This window comes from Syngnathoides biaculeatus, chromosome 3 (assembly GCF_019802595.1).
Source record: "Syngnathoides biaculeatus isolate LvHL_M chromosome 3, ASM1980259v1, whole genome shotgun sequence".
Taxonomy (NCBI): domain Eukaryota; kingdom Metazoa; phylum Chordata; class Actinopteri; order Syngnathiformes; family Syngnathidae; genus Syngnathoides; species Syngnathoides biaculeatus.
In genome coordinates this window covers 13,233,291-13,250,261 of record NC_084642.1, presented here as the reverse complement: position 1 = coordinate 13,250,261, position 16,971 = coordinate 13,233,291, and the positions used below count along the sequence as shown (strand labels likewise).

At 45.5% G+C, this 16,971-nt stretch overlaps 1 protein-coding gene and 1 long non-coding RNA gene across 6 annotated transcripts; one reads left to right on the top strand and one right to left on the bottom strand.

The window, feature by feature from the left end:
• The first annotated feature begins 793 nt into the window (after positions 1 to 793).
• Positions 794 to 13,821, top strand: kctd3 (potassium channel tetramerization domain containing 3). The gene is made up of 19 exons (XM_061814401.1): positions 794 to 1,254; positions 1,400 to 1,453; positions 2,273 to 2,318; positions 3,207 to 3,280; positions 3,359 to 3,417; positions 5,213 to 5,293; positions 5,370 to 5,513; positions 5,578 to 5,662; positions 5,741 to 5,931; positions 6,013 to 6,128; positions 6,537 to 6,624; positions 6,697 to 6,813; positions 8,465 to 8,635; positions 8,712 to 8,867; positions 8,953 to 9,049; positions 9,180 to 9,373; positions 10,882 to 11,020; positions 11,094 to 11,216; positions 11,409 to 13,821. Exons 1-19 carry the CDS (start codon positions 1,184 to 1,186, stop codon positions 11,944 to 11,946), a joined length of 2,544 nt encoding a protein of 847 aa, XP_061670385.1. The 5' UTR covers positions 794 to 1,183; the 3' UTR covers positions 11,947 to 13,821.
• LOC133498029 (uncharacterized) lies at positions 5,530 to 11,523 on the bottom strand. 5 transcript variants are annotated; one of them, XR_009794167.1, is made up of 9 exons: positions 11,391 to 11,523; positions 9,125 to 9,321; positions 8,922 to 9,039; positions 8,677 to 8,847; positions 8,456 to 8,625; positions 6,454 to 6,562; positions 5,993 to 6,221; positions 5,756 to 5,893; positions 5,530 to 5,668 (listed from the first exon to the last, which is right to left on the bottom strand). It is a non-coding gene; the product is annotated as an uncharacterized LOC133498029 (long non-coding RNA). The 5 variants fall into 5 exon arrangements; XR_009794166.1 differs by lacking the exon at positions 11,391 to 11,523 and adding an exon at positions 10,806 to 10,870; XR_009794168.1 differs by lacking the exon at positions 11,391 to 11,523 and adding an exon at positions 10,492 to 10,787 and having other exon boundaries at positions 8,918 to 9,039.
• Positions 13,822 to 16,971: the final 3,150 nt, after the last annotated feature.

Sequence of the window (16,971 nt, the reverse complement as noted above, 5' to 3'; positions counted from 1 at the left end):
GAGTGGTTATTTGTCTCTGTGTGCCCTGCCTCTTGCACGATGACATCGGGGACAGGCTCCAACACTCCAGCGACCCCTGTGAGGATAAGGGGCTCGGAAAATGGATGGAATAAAATGTAATATTTTATCATAAATCATGAATTAATTATTCAATCGAATGAATAAAAAAAGCTAATTACTATATGATAATTTCACGAGTATTTATTGCGTTAGAGCACAGGTGTCAAACTCAAGGCCAGGGGGCCAGGTCCGGCCCGCTACATGATTTTATGTGGCCCGTGAAGCCAAATCTAGTGTCAATTTCAATTATTCTTGTAAAAATTTGGACCAAAAAATGTAAATTGTCATTTATCATATATGATAAAGTTGAGATATCACGAGCATTTTTGTGTTACTAAACATGAAAAGTTGGAAAACACATTACCTTGGATTTCTGATTCCAAAAGTAGATTATAAACTGATGATGTAAACACGATAAAACGATTAGATATTTGTAATGTTTCACAGTCATAACGGCCCTCGGAGGGAAACCGGAACCATAATGTGGCCCGTGAGAAAAATGAGTTTGACTCTCCTGCGTTAGAGGGATAAAAAAAAAAAAAATGTACATTTTAACTAAACATCGCCAAAACAATGCAACAAATATTCTGGGACTGCGTAAATTATTAGTGTATGCTTTGTGTCTGAATACTTCTTTTGATACAAATTATACAAGAGAAAACTTTCGCGCTCTGAATCGCGGAAGTGTCTTCAGACAACAGCGGAAGTATTTGGACGAAGGCGGAAGTATCCAGAAGTTACCGCTCTCGCTCCTGGTGTTGCGCTCTTGACGACGTCGGCGCTTGACGTCGCGGCGCAAGATGTTATTTACGATGAACACGAGAGCCTGCCAATGATGCGAACGCGCCCGCTGGGCTAGAACGGAGTTCTCACTATTTGGGATTGACGAAGCCCACTCTGCTTGTTGTGACAATTCAAAAAGAAAGCCTGTTCACGTTTGTATCTCGCACATCGAGGATGCTTTGATGGAGCCGAGGGACGCCGGAGAGGGTGTCACCGCGCTGCGGGGTCTGAACTCGCAACAGGACGGGCGCCCGATCCTAGCGTCACGTTAGCCTGCTAGCGTGGTGATGCAGCGCTGACTGGGATCGTACTCGGAGCGGCTCGCCGCCGGACTCCCATCATGGCGACCAGCGGCGGCGATCTGACGACGCCGATGGGGGAAATCATCCAGCTGAACGTGGGTGGGACGCGGTAAGTCCTGTTGGGTGGGCACGATGGTCGCCCTGGGGGTAATTTAAAGTGAGACGTGCGTGGAGGCTCCACTTCTCCCATGGTCATGCATGCAAAACGGGCATCACATCACTGCTATTAACGCGTAATAACTCATCTGTTACAGTTTCAGCACGTCCCGACAGACTCTCACGTGGATCCCAGACTCCTTCTTCTCGAGGTAACTGCATCCATCTGCTCTTATTCATGTTTTGGCAAATGAGACGATCGTAAAGTGTAGGTTATCTGAGGACGGGCAGATGACGTCACCCCCCCCACAAAAACATGTCAGCACAATCAAGTAATTGTAATACTGCAGAGTAAGAACATGTTCCGTTATGTCATCCCTGTCTTGCTTTTATGTGTCACTTGTGGATCCAGTTCTTCAGCTGCTGCGAAGATGTTGCAAAAAGTCGTCCTGTTCCGCCGATGTCCGATTTATATCTTGGAAATGCGAACCGGCCGGCTCTTACAGTGTCTTATCTGCAAAGTGACAAAGTACAGTAGTGTGTCGCAATGCTTCTGTCAGTGAATATTCATCACTGAGATCTCACAGGACCTATACGGAGCTCCTCCACTCACTTGAACGTAGTTCCTTGGCACTATAGGAAGCGCCACAGCTCACTTCCAACATAATTTGACAGCACAAAGATACCAAAAGACGACGGGAAGGCACTACACGAAGCTCTTCAACTGATTTTGGAACTAAGATATGCCCAAGCAAGATTTAAAAAAACATAATTGAAGTTTTCAATGTTTGGCATAGCTGTACTATCTCGTACTTTTCGTATCTCAGCCCACCCGTGACGTAAACTGCAGTGAAACAATTCCACATAAGGAATGGATTAAAAAAAAAAAAAAAAGCACTCGCTAAAAGTCTTTTGTGTGCCTTTTTGCCGACAGGTTGCGTTTGGAATATTCACGACTGTACGGTTATCAATGTTGCAGATACTTGCTCGGAAATTGATATGTACTTGTCTTAATGCTGTGTGTGTTGCAGTCTGCTGAGTGGAAGAATATCCACACTTCGGGATGAAACTGGAGCTGTAAGTGCCAACATTGTGAACATTGTGGAGTGCAAAATGTCATTAATACATTTAATTAGACTGTTCATTCATTTATGGAACCCATTTTTTAATACATTTGTCACGATCGTCAAAGCCGTACTCTGCATTTGCACTAACCAGACCATCAAAACTGAGCCAATTTAATTAGTGTAATGTAATTCCTTATCAAACAAAAATGTTTCAAAAAAATATCCGAAAACCACTTTAAATGGGAAATACAGTGGTTTGCATTAACAATGTATCCAATAGGTCATGTAATATGTACTCTATTTTGACAATGCGATGTTAAATCTTCTCTCATTTAATAGTGTTTTGAGAAGATTTGTATCGACAATTACAAATTTTCAGGGGCGCTGCCATTTTCGCGAGTCACATGATCTACATGGGCGCATGTGGCTTGTTAAGTGCCGGTCCAAACGCTCGATTACATGGAGACACCATTATGCCCCGCCCCGATTTCTCGGATTTATCCTCATCTGATGAAAAAATAGCAGTATCGGTTGATCGGGAAGACGGAGGAATACGTAACATGCGCCAATGTAGGTCATGTGACTCGCGAAAATGGCAGCATCGCTGAAAATTTGTAATTGTCGATAAAAATCTTCTCGAAAAATATTAAATAATAGAGGATTTAACATCACATTATCAAGATGGAGTACACATTACATGACCTGTTGGATACATTGTTAATGCAAACCACTGGATTTCCCCTTTAAATTGTCTAGGTGGAAAAATGTCCCTTGTGCTGTATGTCTTTTTAAAATTCCATACAGAGAACATTCGAAGCAATAGTTTTACACACAGTCAGCATACTCCTTTCTTTCTTCTTCCTAACAACAGAAACCATCTCCTTTTCTCCTCCTTTAGATATTTATTGACCGAGACCCCGCAGCTTTTGCGCCAATTTTGAATTTCCTCCGTACCAAAGATCTTGACCTGCAGTAAGAGGCCGTTCAAACACTTTGTCAACGGTGTCTCGCAGGGTCAATTCCTAAATCTACTTGTATGTTTCTCCTCAGCGGCGTCAACGTCAGCGTTCTGCGGCACGAAGCCGAATTTTACGGCATCACCCCCTTAGGTAAGTCCTGGCACAATGTGGATTTGATGACTTTTTAGGAACTCTCACAGTTGATTGCAGCCAACGTTATCTCGTTATTTGTCAGAATGTGGACAACATCTGCAATCAGTCAAGTTAGCACTCCCAGAGGAAGTGATAGATTGTTTTACTTCCTGTTTCACTCGGGGAACTTCCCGTCATTGTTAGTGAACTTGAATGGAACACGTTACCTTTGTGGTCACCAATCCGTGCACATGTACGAGTACCTCGGTTTATTGCAGACCTGGACCAAGGTCTAGAATCCAGATTAGGAATGGGCATCATAATAGATGCTGTCAGTTGTGAAGAGAAATGGAGCCAAAATGGAAGTGGCGCAATGTGATTGGTTGGTTCGCTGTCCAAATAACAAGATTAAACAGACCATATTTAGTATTTTAATGATGACTTTGACCAGTTTAGTTCCTAAATCCAGCCACATTATTTTGTCCCCCATGTTATTTTTGTTTGAAAAGCAGAAAGTATTGCACACATATTGGCACAACCCAGGGATATGTAGTAATTGGATGCAATATCTAAAAATTTATTGTCAATTGAAATATGCTTGTTGGCTTTGGCAGAGGTTGGGAGTCATTTGAGTATTCACAAATACTGGTACCATAACATTATGCTGAACACACTGTGCTTAAAGGTCAAGTGTCATGAAATGGATGATTTTTCGTATGTTATTAATGAAAAAACGGCAGCCGGTATGGACCCAGCCGTTTTTTCACCACAAAACACGATTTTGACGTATATGGCTCTTTGTAACTCCCGCCATGAAAATCCTCTCGAGGGATTTGTTTTCGACAAGAAGCAGGAAGTGAGTGCACAGTTGCAAAGGACGGGAGCTTCGTGGGTTCCAAATGATAGGTAAGTGTGTATATAGCTACTAAAAAAAATAGTAGTTTGGGGGGGACCACGTAATCCGTCTCTCATAAGGTAACAAAAAATCTGCGTAGGTATGACAGGAGTGCTAAATGAGTCCATGTGCGCGTCGGACGGCTTTCACGTCGGGTTCACTGGCGAAGGCTTCCGCGTCGTGCCTCGCGGACGAGCACGGCTTCGGCCGGGTTGGCTCATACATACTGTCTTGGAGGTCTGTTGTTTGTTAGAAGTGATCCGCATATCATCTAAATATGGCTCGAAGCAATAGGGTAATATTGCCCCGGACACTTCACTCGATTGTGAGATGTTTTCTTTTTCGAAAAGAGCTTCCGTGTCAGAAGGGGCGTGTCCTACAGTAGGGGTCACAGCGTCCTTTCAATGGTGAATGTCCGGGGTGACATCGCGGACAGAAGATGCAGCCAATATGGTTACCACTTGGATGTCGAATGACACTTCTGGAACTTTGAGCATTGATGACGCGCTCTCCGCCCATATTTATTTTTTCGTATAGACATTGACGTGAATAATGTTATATGTATTTTTCATTACAATATCTATTTTAGAATGTTTATAGGGATGACACTTGACCTATAAATATAAAGCAATAAAAAAAATATATAAATATACTGAGATAAGGATTCAGTTAAAATGTCTTAAAGATTAAATGCAAATGTTACTGAAAACCTAACCGCTACCTTAAACGTTAAATATAACTGAACTTAGGCAGCAATAATTTTGCACATCGCAGTAGAACCCCTGGGACATTTTGTAAATTATTGGTGAACAGTTAACAAAATCTGCCAAAATCAAGTTTTCGAAGATATTCCAGCCCCCCCCCCCCCCCCCCCCCCAAAAAAAAAAAAAAAGTACATCTGTCCGTTTATGTGCCTAGTGCGACGCCTCCTGCTGTGCGAAGAGTTGGAGCGCTCGTCGTGCGGCAGCGTTCTTTTCCACGGATACCTGCCGCCTCCAGGTAAAAGTCACTTAAGCCCGTTAGTGAGAACAGAAAAGAGGTGAGCGCTCAGCGCTTTGTTGTGTTTCTCTATCAGCCATCCCTGGCAGGAAGTTAAGCTCCGCCTCCTCCTGCGACGAGCGTCCGGGTCCCAGCGGAGCGGAGGGGTTCAGCTACGTCGGCGCCCCTCCCGCCCCTCCTTTCCCTGACTCGCCCGGACTAGATGAAGCTCATAAACCCGGTGAGGAGGTCCTCCTGTTAGTGCGTGAGGCCATTTGACTTCACGTGGGCTGTTTCCTGTTCAGGTCCGGACCCTCGCAAAGTGCTGATCATAGCGGGACACCACAACTGGATTGTGGCGGCGTACGCACACTTTGTCATCTGCTACAGGTAATTCTGCAAAGTCAACGAGACACTTTTAAAAACATTGCACTGAGCTTTCAAACGCGGATGCTATGGTTCCGACAGGATAAAGGAATCTACCGGATGGCAACAAGTGTTCTCCTCTCCATGCCTCGACTGGACCATCGAACGCATCGCGCTGAACGCCAAGGTGGTGGGCGGCCCGCACGGGGACAAGGACAAGATGGTGGCCGCCGCCTCCGAGAGCAGCATCATCCTCTGGAGCATCCAAGACGGAGGCAGCGGCAATGAGATCGGTAGACGGACCGACGGCAGGAAACCAAAGACGCTTGATGAAAGTAGACGAGCGTTGCGTACGTCCTGTTTGTCCTCTCCAGGCGTGTTCAGCCTCGGCGTGCCGGTGGACGATCTCTTCTTCATCGGAAACCAGCTGGTAGCCACCAGCCACACCGGGAAGGTCGGAGTGTGGAACGCTGTAACGCAGCACTGGCAGGTATGCCGTGTCGTGGTCTTTGTGTACTCTTCAGCTCCCGTTACGTGTCCTGGGTGGACAAGTACTGCCGTGCTCATCATCCCTGAGTGAGATCTGCACTTTTTATGTTAAAGGGGAAATGCACTGGTTTGGTTTAAAAATGTATCCAATAGGTCATGTAATATGTACTCTATTTTGACAATGTGTTGTTAAATCCTCTCTCATTTATTTGTCTTTTGAAAAGATTTTTATCGACAATTGGGAATTTTCAGGGGCGCTGCCATTTTCGCGATTCACATGACCTACGTGTGCGGATGTGACGTGTAAGGTGCTGCACCAAGGATACATTGTTCTTCCAAACCAGTGGATTTCCCCTCTAAGTACATCAAATCTACTCCATTCTAACGATTGTGAAATCTCCGCTGCTAGGTTCAAGATGTTGTCCCCATCACCAGCTGCGACACAGCCGGATCCTTCCTGTTACTGGGCTGCAACAATGGCTCCATCTACTACATTGGTACACACATCTTCTTTGACAACATGTCATCGCTTTCAAAGACGCAACTCCCAATTTTTCTTCTCTCGACAGACATGCAAAAGTTTCCGCTGAGGATGAAAGACAACGACCTCCTAGTGACGGAGCTTTATCACGATGCGTCAAACGACGCCATCACCGCGTTGTCCGTCTACCTCACGCCAAAAACCAGTTAGTAATAAAATATGACACTTATGACAAACTAAAGGCGATCTAGTACTAGCAAGTGTGCACTTGAGTGTACATGGAACTTCTAAGGTCGGGAGAAATAAGCAATGGCAGAAGGAATACAGCCAGAAAATGTGCAAAGCTAGCTCGCTAGATAATAAGGTTTGAAATAGATTGTACACAATCAATTTCAAATTCAAGGAATGTGAAATTATAGGGAAGGAATGAAAGATGTGAAGTGAAATGTGCAAAGAGAAGTATAATTAATAAAACAATATTGAATAACATGGTCAGCACTAATGATGGGGGATTTGAATGGAAAGAGGAGGTATATATACAGTGAAGAAAAAGGGTATTTGGACACCTTACTATATTGTATGTTTTCCCACTTAAAAATCATGGAGGGGTCTGACATTTTCATCATAGGTGCACGTCCACTACGAGGAAGATAACACCATCATCATTCGTCTTCCTCCAGACACGGTTAGTGGAATTATGACCAAAAAGTTCCATTTTGGTCCCATCTGACCACAAAACCTTCTCCCATGACTCCTCTGTATCATCCAAATGCTCATTGGCAAACCTAAGACGGGCCTTGACATGTTGACATGGTTTAAGCAAGGGAACCTTCCGTGCCGTCCATGATTTCAAATCATGACATCTTAGTGTATTACCAACATTTACCTTGGAAACGGTGGTCCCAGCTCTTTTCAGGTCACTGACCAAGTCCTGTCGTGTAGTCCTGGGCTGATTCCTCACCTTTCTAAGGATCATTGAGACCCCACGAGGTGATATCTTGCATGGGGCTCCACTCCGATTGAGATTGACCGTCACGTTTAGCGTCTTCCATTTTCTAATGATTGCTCCAGCAGTGGACCTTTTTTCCCCCCACCAAGCTGCTTGCCAATTTCGCCGTAGCCCTTTCCAGCCGTGTGGAGTTGTACAATTTTGTGTCTGGTCTCTTTGGTCTTGGCCATGTTACAAGAGGTGGACTTTGAAAGGCGAACTAACAGGTCTTTGAGGGTCAGAATTGTAGCTGATAGACTGGTGTTCAAATACTTATTTTCAGCTGTATCACACAAATCGTTAAAAAAAAAAAAAAAATCATACATTGTGATTTCTGGATTTTTCTTTTTAGATTCTCTCTCACAGTGGACATGCACCTATGATGAAAATTTCAGGCTCTTCCATGATTTCTAAATTGGAGAACTTGCAATATAGCAGGGTGTTCAAATACTTATTTTCTTCACTGTACATCAGCATGAAAAATGTGCACCGACATGAAATATGAAATGGAAAATTGTCAAGTGACTAAGACGGTAGAAATGCGGAATAACCGGAAAAAATTGTGCACTGACAAGTTATATTGGCTAAAACAGAAATGGCCAAAGTCAGGAAAATATTCAAATGGAAGAGACATTTTCAGTAGCTGTAGAATTTGCAGCAGCAAGAGAAATATGAAATGAAATAAAAATGTGAAATAAAGGGAGATGTGCAAGGATGAGACATCAGCTGTGATGGCAAATTAGAATGAAGGAGCGAAGTCGTAATGACCGGAAAAAGACGCGCAAAATGTGCAACTGTGCCGTGACGTGCAATCTGTTAATATCTTCCGATTATTCAAAGTGAAAACGGTTCGTCTTACTTCTGTCAGGTGTGAGCGGGAACTGGATCGAGATCGCCTACGGGACCAGCAGCGGCGCAGTGAGAGTCATCGTGCAGCACCCGGAGACGGTCGGTTCGGGCCCTCAACTCTTCCAGACGTTCACGGTGCACAGGAGCCCCGTGACCAAGATCATGTTGTCCGAGAAACACCTGGTCTCGGGTGAGGTGGGGGGGGGGGGGGGAATCACACTCGTTACGTACCTCGTCTCTCGTTAACTCTCTCGTGGCGTCGTCAGTGTGCGCCGACAACAACCACGTCCGCACGTGGACGGTGACGCGCTTCCGAGGGATGATTTCCACCCAGCCGGGCTCCACGCCCTTAGCGTCCTTCAAAATACTCTCCTTGGAGGAAACGGAGAGCCACGGCAGCTACTGTTCCGGGAACGACATCGGTGAGAAGGAACTTTCTAGCGTCCTGACGCTGACGGAAGGCTTTTCTCACACACGTGGGGTTGACGTGTCGTGCCGCGCCGTCAGGTCCGTTCGGAGAGCGAGACGATCAGCAGGTGTTCATCCAGAAGGTGGTCCCCATCACCAACAAGGTGTTTGTGAGGCTCTCGTCCACTGGGAAAAGGTACGTCGGGAAACCATTTAAAAAAAAAAAAAAAAGGAAACACATCCGATAATTCGACACTGCAGTTGACACCACCTTGTTCTCGTTCCGTTCCCTCGACTTTTGACCCCGCGAGCTTTTTGCGCCGTAGAATCTGCGAAGTGCAGTCGGTGGACGGCACCACCATCTCTTGCTTCATGGTGCGGGAGTGCGAGGGGTCCAGCCGGATGGGCTCGCGACCTCGCCGCTATCTGTTCACCGGTCACGGCAACGGCAGCATCCAGTTGTGGGACCTGACCACCGCCATGGACACGGCCAACAAAGGAGAGGAGAAGAAGAAAGAGGGTGAGCGCCACGTTGCTATGATGTCACGCAAATGTGTCATGAGTTTAATGAGTCACATGACTTTTGTTTACGACGCCTACTGGACGGCAAACCTACAATACAACTTGCATTTTTTTGTGAATATTGGCTTGGTTAGAAGCGTCTTATGGCCTTTCCTTCATGGTATTTCATTGTGTGGCTTATGGTTGTAAGGACACACAAAAAAAGGGGTCTGACACTTAGCTTTTGCTGGGGATTCAGCTAATTTACTGCTCCCCACTTGTTCCATATCTTTGCGGAGGTCTTTGGGCCATCAATCTGCCTACTAGCACCTGTAGTGAAACTTTGCTTTCCAGGTTTCCGATGGATAACGTGAACCTCGTGGCTGTCGCTAGCCATAGCCTTTTGCCGCACTTTTGCTAACTCGTGGGAGCGGGCTATGCCGATCGCTTTTTTTTTTTTTTTTTTTAGCTTGAGCTCCGGCCACTGGCTGAGTAACTTTTTGCGTACACTCAGTGATTTGGTAGCGAAAAGTATGCGGCCTCTGACCATCTCATCGCTCGGGTTCTGTCACAAAGTGCTCAAATGACTCACAGTTATCTTGCGCCTTCTCGTGAAACTTATATCTCGCAAATATGAGGTTTGCTCTCGGAGTGAGGTAATCAGAGAGTTTTTCGTAATAAGTTTTAGCAACTTATCTTTGCCTCCGGTCAGTGTCAACATATTGCCGACATCCCGTCGTTTATCTCCGATCCACAGCAGGAGGAAACTGCACTTTTCCTGTGAACATGAGTTCGGCGTGTTGCTTGAATCTCTGCCACGCATCTGGTAAATTGGATGAGTTGGAACACCGAACGCCTCCTTCGTTGTCTTTGTTTCTTTGTTTCTCCCGAGTTCGTAGTTATACTACCGTTACTCTGACACCATGTTATGATCTTGCTGTCGTGTTATTGAATAACGTAGACGTGAGTCCACATGTACTTTTTAACGCGGGTGATTATTTATTTCGCTTTTCCCCCCGCCAACCTCTCTAGCTCACTTCCTTATCGTCCTGTCTCGCCACGCCCCGCTGACGTCGGCACAATCACAATCACGCCACACTAGCACTACAGCTCAATCTAATAATAACGAGACGATACTTGCTCTCGAGGTTCACGCGTGGCTTCTTTCTTTATTCCTCACTCCAGCACGAGTGCCCCAATCGCCTCTGGTTACAGTGTTCGTTTGTCAAAGGACTTTCAAGACAAAAGATCAAACGATAACCATAGCTAAAACATTACAGTATCCACTTATCGCTTCCTAGCCATGACATGTAGACACGATCGTGCCTTCCCCAAATGGCGTTGCAAACAAAACCACGTGGTCGGCGTGACGTCAATGAAAAGTATCTATTCCGTCCATCTTGTGAGAACACAAAACGGGGGGATCCTCGGGGAAAAAAGAAAAAGTTTACCCCTCGTAACGTGTTCGTCAAAGTTTGAGAACCCCTGACGTAGCGACGCGGACTTGAAGTGGTCTTTGCCGCGTAGATGTCGGCGGCCCCACCGAAGAGGAGCTTCTGCAGCTGCTGGACCAGTGCGACTTGAGCGCGTCCCGATGCGCCACGCCCAACATCAGCCCCGCGCCGTCGGTCCTGCAGCACACGCGCCTCAGAGAATCTTGCTCAAGGTAAAGCCAGCAGCACTGAGAAAAATGCGGCCGCGGCCCAAAATGATGCGGCCTGTCCTCTGTGCTCTGCCAGTGTGCAGTTGCAGGTTCAGGAAGCCGTTCCTGAGAACCAGGTGACCTACGGAGCCGTGCGGCCGTACCGGGAGAGCCCCCTGCTGGCCCGGGCCAGACGAACAGAGTCCTTTCACAGCAACAGGTCGGCTTGACGCTCGACTTCACGACGAAGCGAGCGCGCTCTTGATTTTAGAGGGTTTCCAACCAATGTTGTTCCCGCCCACATTCATATTAGTATTTATTTTTACATGATCTATCTTTAATGCTATTCCAACCTTGATAATGAACAAATTATAAATATATTAAATTAGCTTACCTTCATCTATACCCACAGAGACTTCCAGAACTTCAGCCTGAGTCGAGGGATCCTGGACAGCTCGGATGAGTGCGCCGGTCAGCCCGCGGACGCCCGCCGCTCCCTCTGCGACTTCGGCTCCGACGAGAGCGAGAGGAGGCCGTCTGCCATGGAACTGTGGAGTTGCCGCAGCAACGTCGTCAACAACGGTGCCGGCAGGACCAAGTCCGACAGCGCCGGTCAGGAACCTCCACGGCAGCCTCCCGACAGCCCGGTCCCCGGGGGAGGCGACGTCAGACGGAAAGCGCACCCGCAGCCCGAGGACGGGGACGGCGTGGGGGGGGCCGGAGACGGGGCGAAGGCGGATGGCGGCGCGAAGAAGAGGGGAGTGCTGGACGTGGGCTTTCTGGGGAGGAAGCGGGCACCCCCGGTCCCACACCTATCCTCGGGGTCCGAAGGCGGGGGCGGCGACTCCCCCCCTAACGTCTCGCCTTCCCCCACCAAATTGACTTCCTGCACCTCGCCACGACACAGGAAGCTCACGGCCGAGTCGTTCAATCAGGACGGCGGCCTGTGACCCGAATCCTTCCACGGTCCAAAAACACGTGAGTGCGGATGTTGAGTGACTCTGTGATCGAACGATCAGTCTTCTCAAATACTAAGGCTGGGTTTACACTGCCTAGACCAGAGTTGCAAAATTCCCCGAGGTTGGAAACTTTCCATGGGAAAGAAAGACAATTTATGGGAGTAAAACAGGAATTTTGAAAATTTTAATTGACCTCAATTCTAGTTTATTCCCATACTTCTCTTGGTGAGCTCCCAATTTGAAATACAGAGAAGTCACTCTGGACATACTAAGCCCACCCCCGGCAACCTCGCACACAACGCCCGATGTCGTTGGATGTCGGAAGTTAATCAAGGTCAGCCCATGAGTAAGCATCCAAATCTTAAAAAGTTGATGATTCCCTATAGACGCCACAAGATCCGTGTAAACCAAACTCATTTTTGTCACGGGCCACATTGTACTTGTGGTTTTCCCCCAAAGGGGCGTTATGGCTGTGAAATGATAAAAATCTTAAATCGCCTTATCATATTTACACATGAAATGTATTAACTAGTTTTGGAATCAGAAATCAAGCGTAAAGGTTTTTTCCAGCTATTGTTGCTTGTAATAGCTCAATGTTATCATTTAAGATATTACAATTTGAAATTTTGGTACTGATTTGAATAAAAAAAAAAAATCATGTGATACACATAATTTCCTTCTGCGGGCCACGTAAAATCATGCGCCGGGCCAGACCTGGCCCCCGAGCCTGGGGTTTGACACCTGTGGTGTAAAGACAGCCATATCGTCAATGTGAGGGTTCAAATTGTAGCTGGAAGTAGAATCAGATAGCAACAGTAAATTGGGATTGCGCGCCTGGCTTTGCGGTGTAAACCCAACTGGACTCACCTCCAGATTTCCCGTGACCCTGAACCGGATGAATGGATAATAGTGGAAACAGCAACGTAACAAACTGGAGTCAAATGGTACAAAAACAAAACATTCCCATTAAAGTGAATCTATAATATTAGCGTAGATATTTAGATCAATGTAATACTGTTTTTTACTGAAGGTAAAAAAAAAAAAAAAAAGAGTCGCAGTAGTGTTAGTTACGCAAGAGTCGAGATGCACATCAGCTCCGCACACAAAGACAAGTTCGCCACACGGCGACGGACGAGATACACGCGTCTGCTTCCTGCTTCCACCATTTATTTATCGCTCACATTTTCGTCGTTGCGTCGCCATGCACGTGCAAAGCATGCATTATGTATAAAAATACACACTGCATAGTACGTCGAGTGTAATGTCACACGTGTTGCCGAAACATTCTTGCGATAGTGTATATTTAAAACACGTTTACTACTCCCTAATAACTGCCACGTTCTTTTAACTAAGCATTTTTCCACAGCAGTGCCTGCCTGCGCATGATTACACAGATTATGTCTATTTTTACAGTTTCACAAGGACCCTCCACTACATCACCACCACGTTTTTTGTCTCCTCTTGTGTGTGCCTTAACCAGCTTGTTTTGACACTTGTCAGCCTGTTGCTTTAAAAAGACGACAATACGGCGTCACGTCACCGGAATGACGTCAGCGGGACTTGGATCAATTGAAGAAAAAAGATCATGCGCGACATCCTCAGTAACGCAAAACAAATTGGCGCAGTTAAAAGACGAAATGCAAATGGAAAATAATCCAAATGAAATCCTGCTACGATGGGCCTGATAATCTTGTGATGTGTACTGTTGAGAATCATAGAAATATATAAACAGTATACTGTATAACTATTGGACCTGACTGCATTTGCACTACGAAACACATACTTTTTATTTTATATACGAGTATATAATAAATGTATCAATGTGTTAGCGTTTCAGTTGCTCTCTGGTTGTGTTTACATGACGAAATAAATGTTATGAAAAATAAATCATCTTGAAATGTTATATTGAAATACCCTTTTGAGTCGCTGTGCTACCTAAAACTCTTCTTCTTTTGAGTCAATTTATATTGAAATTCTGATAACAACCATCGATGTTTTTTATGTTTACGACATCAGTTAGAGCTGGGGTCCCCAACGCAGTTGCCCGTGAGGCAGGTTTTAAAAACAGCACAGGTCACAAATTATTATTTGTGCTTTACATTTTGAATCTGACTCGCTTACATTAATGAAAATCTCAAGATAATATTGTAAAATATAAAGTATTCATACACAGTGATGCCTCGGTTCTCGACCACAATCCGTTCCAGAAAACGGTTCGAGAAGTGATTTGTTTGAAAACCGAATTGATGTTTCCCATTACAATGAATGGAAAAAGAAATAATGCGTTCTAAGCCTAAAAAAATGCCTTTTTAAAGCATTTTTTTTTAGCTTTTCCTGATAATAAACTGCATAGTAGGAATGCATGTATAATTTAAATACTTTACAAAGTCTTCTTCTTTTCCTTTTGGCTTGTCCCATTAGGGGTCGCCATAGCATGTCATCTTAGATGAATGCATATTTGTTTGGCACAGTTTTACGTCGGATGCCTTTCCTGACGCAACCCCTCTGCATTTAGCCGGGGAGAGAAGCTTACAGCACCTGGTATTCCCAGGCGGTCTCCCATTCCAAGTACGAACCAGGGCCAAACCCGTTTAGCTTACGAGACCTGACGAGATCGGGCCTTCTCAGGGTAACATGACCGTAAGCACTAATTTAAGAAATCTATTTTTTTTGTTTAAAATGTATACTTTAGGAGTAGAGTACGCTAGACCGTATCCGTCGCGACTTGGCCCCCCGCCTCGTAAACTTTTTTTTTTTTAGCAACAAAAGTGCAGAATAACTTTAAACAAGCAACTTGCCTTCTTTGGAACCATGATTGGGGGTTAATAAGGTAGTCCTCGATAAGAAGAAAACAACAATCAGTACCGGGACACGTCTGTGTACAGAGGCTGCGTTATACAGAATAACAAAAGTGCGCTGGTTGCGCCGGGCGCGTTATGTCATTTCCATTTTTTTTTTTTTTTTTCCCATGGGGGCCATTCGAATTGACAATAACAAAACGCGTCGCGGGTGGGTCAACTGCTTGCGCCGCGCGCGTCATGTCATTTCCGTTTTTTTTGGGGCGTTCGAGTACTGATTTTCGTTCGAAAAACGAAGCAAAAAAATCTCAAAATTTTCGTTCAAAAACAGATTTGTTCGATAACGGGGATGTTAAGAGAACTGAGGCTTTACTGTATTTGTTTAGTATAAGTGTACTGCAAACAAGTTCATCATGTAGCCCTTCATATAACCGGTGCTCACGAAGTAGCCCTCAGCCTCAAAAAGGTTGGTGAGCCCAGAGTATATTCTATAATTGTATTCATTATTATTATTTATTTATTATTTAATTTAAAAAAAAAAGTAGGGGTATGTAGAGTAGTTTAAAAAAAGAAAAACGCGTTTAACTAGTTAATCTCACCTGACAGTAGAACAATAGAAAATGTATTTATATGGCACATTTCATATACAAGGTAACTTTGTATGATTAGAATCCTTTAAAAACAAACGAGCAGCATGGTGGAACAGCTCTAGAGGGTTGGCCTCACAGTTCTGAGGACCCGGGTTCGATCCCGGCACCGCCTGTGTGGAGTTTGCATGTTCTCCCCACGCCTGCGTGGGTTTTCTCCGGGCACTCCGGTTCCCTCCCACATCCCAAAAACTTGCAACATCAATTGGACACTCCAGGTTGCCCCTAGGTGTGATTGTGAGTGCAACTGGTTGTTTCTTTGATTGGCTGGCAACTAGTTCAGGGTCTACCCTCCCTCCTGACCTATGACAGCAGGGATAGGCTCAAGCACTCCTGCATCCCTTGTGAGGATAAGCAGCTCAGAAAATGGATGGATGGATATTCCAACCAAGAATGGTTGGCAACTTCTGTTGGAGTCGATGAAGGTAGCTGAGGAAGTTTTCACCTGCGAGTATGTTGTGGGACAGCACAACCCCCGAGCAAAATAAAACCAAAACAGTAACAGCTGAATTTCCCCCTAAAATGATCGGTGTGTGTGTGTGTGTGTCTTTATTTCACTAACCTCTTTCAGACAGTCTCCTCTTTTGAGACGGCGCATGTCGTCACAATGATTTATGACTTTAATAAAAGCGTGTTTTTGTGTGCGTGCGTGTGGCTCAGGGCCACACTGTCCTTTACAATCACTTCGCACGCTCTCATTTCACCACCTCGCTCTCCTCCCTTCCGTGGTTGACAGTAGTTGCGAACAAGCCCCCTCTCGAATGTGTGTGCGCGCACGCCCTTGACTGGCGACCTTGAGTGAGGCCGTCTTTCTTTCTCACTGCCACTTTTCTTCATTTCCAACTTGCCTTGATGCTCCCTGAAGGGACGCGGGGGAAAAAAGTAAATTAACGCTGCCTCTTTTCGTATAGTGAGACCGGCCACAGTGTGAGTGTGTGGGTGTGTGTGTGTGTGTACATGGTACATGTGAACTAAGCCAGTGTTTGGTGAACTCAGCAGAAAACATCAGTTTGAATTTAAAAAAAAAAAAAAAAGTTGCTGGTTCAGTCCCCCCAAAAAGGAAAATGCGCCGCATCCCAAGCCATAATTAGGTGTGCACACTTACGGAATCATATCATTTGTGCTGTCTTTTTACTTTTCCCTCTGAAAAGATTATCCAGCTATTTTCTTGTGTCGCTTATCCTCATGAGGGTCACGGGGAGTGCTGGAGCCCATCCCAGCTGTCAGGGGCAGGAGGTGCGGTACACCCTGAACCGGTTGCCAGCCAATCGCAGCGCACATAGAGACAAACAGTCACACTCACAATCACACCTATGTGCAATTTAGAGTCTCCAATTAATGGTGCATGTTTTTGGGATGTGGGAAGAAACCGGAGTGCCCAGAGAAAACCCACACAGGCACGGGGAGAACATGCAAACTCCACACAGGCGGGTCCGTGATTGAACCCCGCACCTCAGAACTGTGAGGCCAACGCTTTACCAGCTGATCCACCGTGCCACTTCTAAAAAGATTAAATCCTTAAAAAAAAAAAAAAAGAAAAAAAAAAAGTCCAGGTAAAGATAGCAATAAAA

Coding starts and splice junctions, on each gene's coding strand:
- kctd3 (XM_061814401.1), top strand. CDS start 1,184: ATGGCGACCAGCGGCGGCGATCTGACGACGCCGATGGGGGAAATCATC. Junction 1,255..1,399: donor CTGAACGTGGGTGGGACGCG/GTAAGTCCTGTT, acceptor CATCTGTTACAG/TTTCAGCACGTCCCGACAGA. Junction 3,281..3,358: donor ACCAAAGATCTTGACCTGCA/GTAAGAGGCCGT, acceptor GTTTCTCCTCAG/CGGCGTCAACGTCAGCGTTC.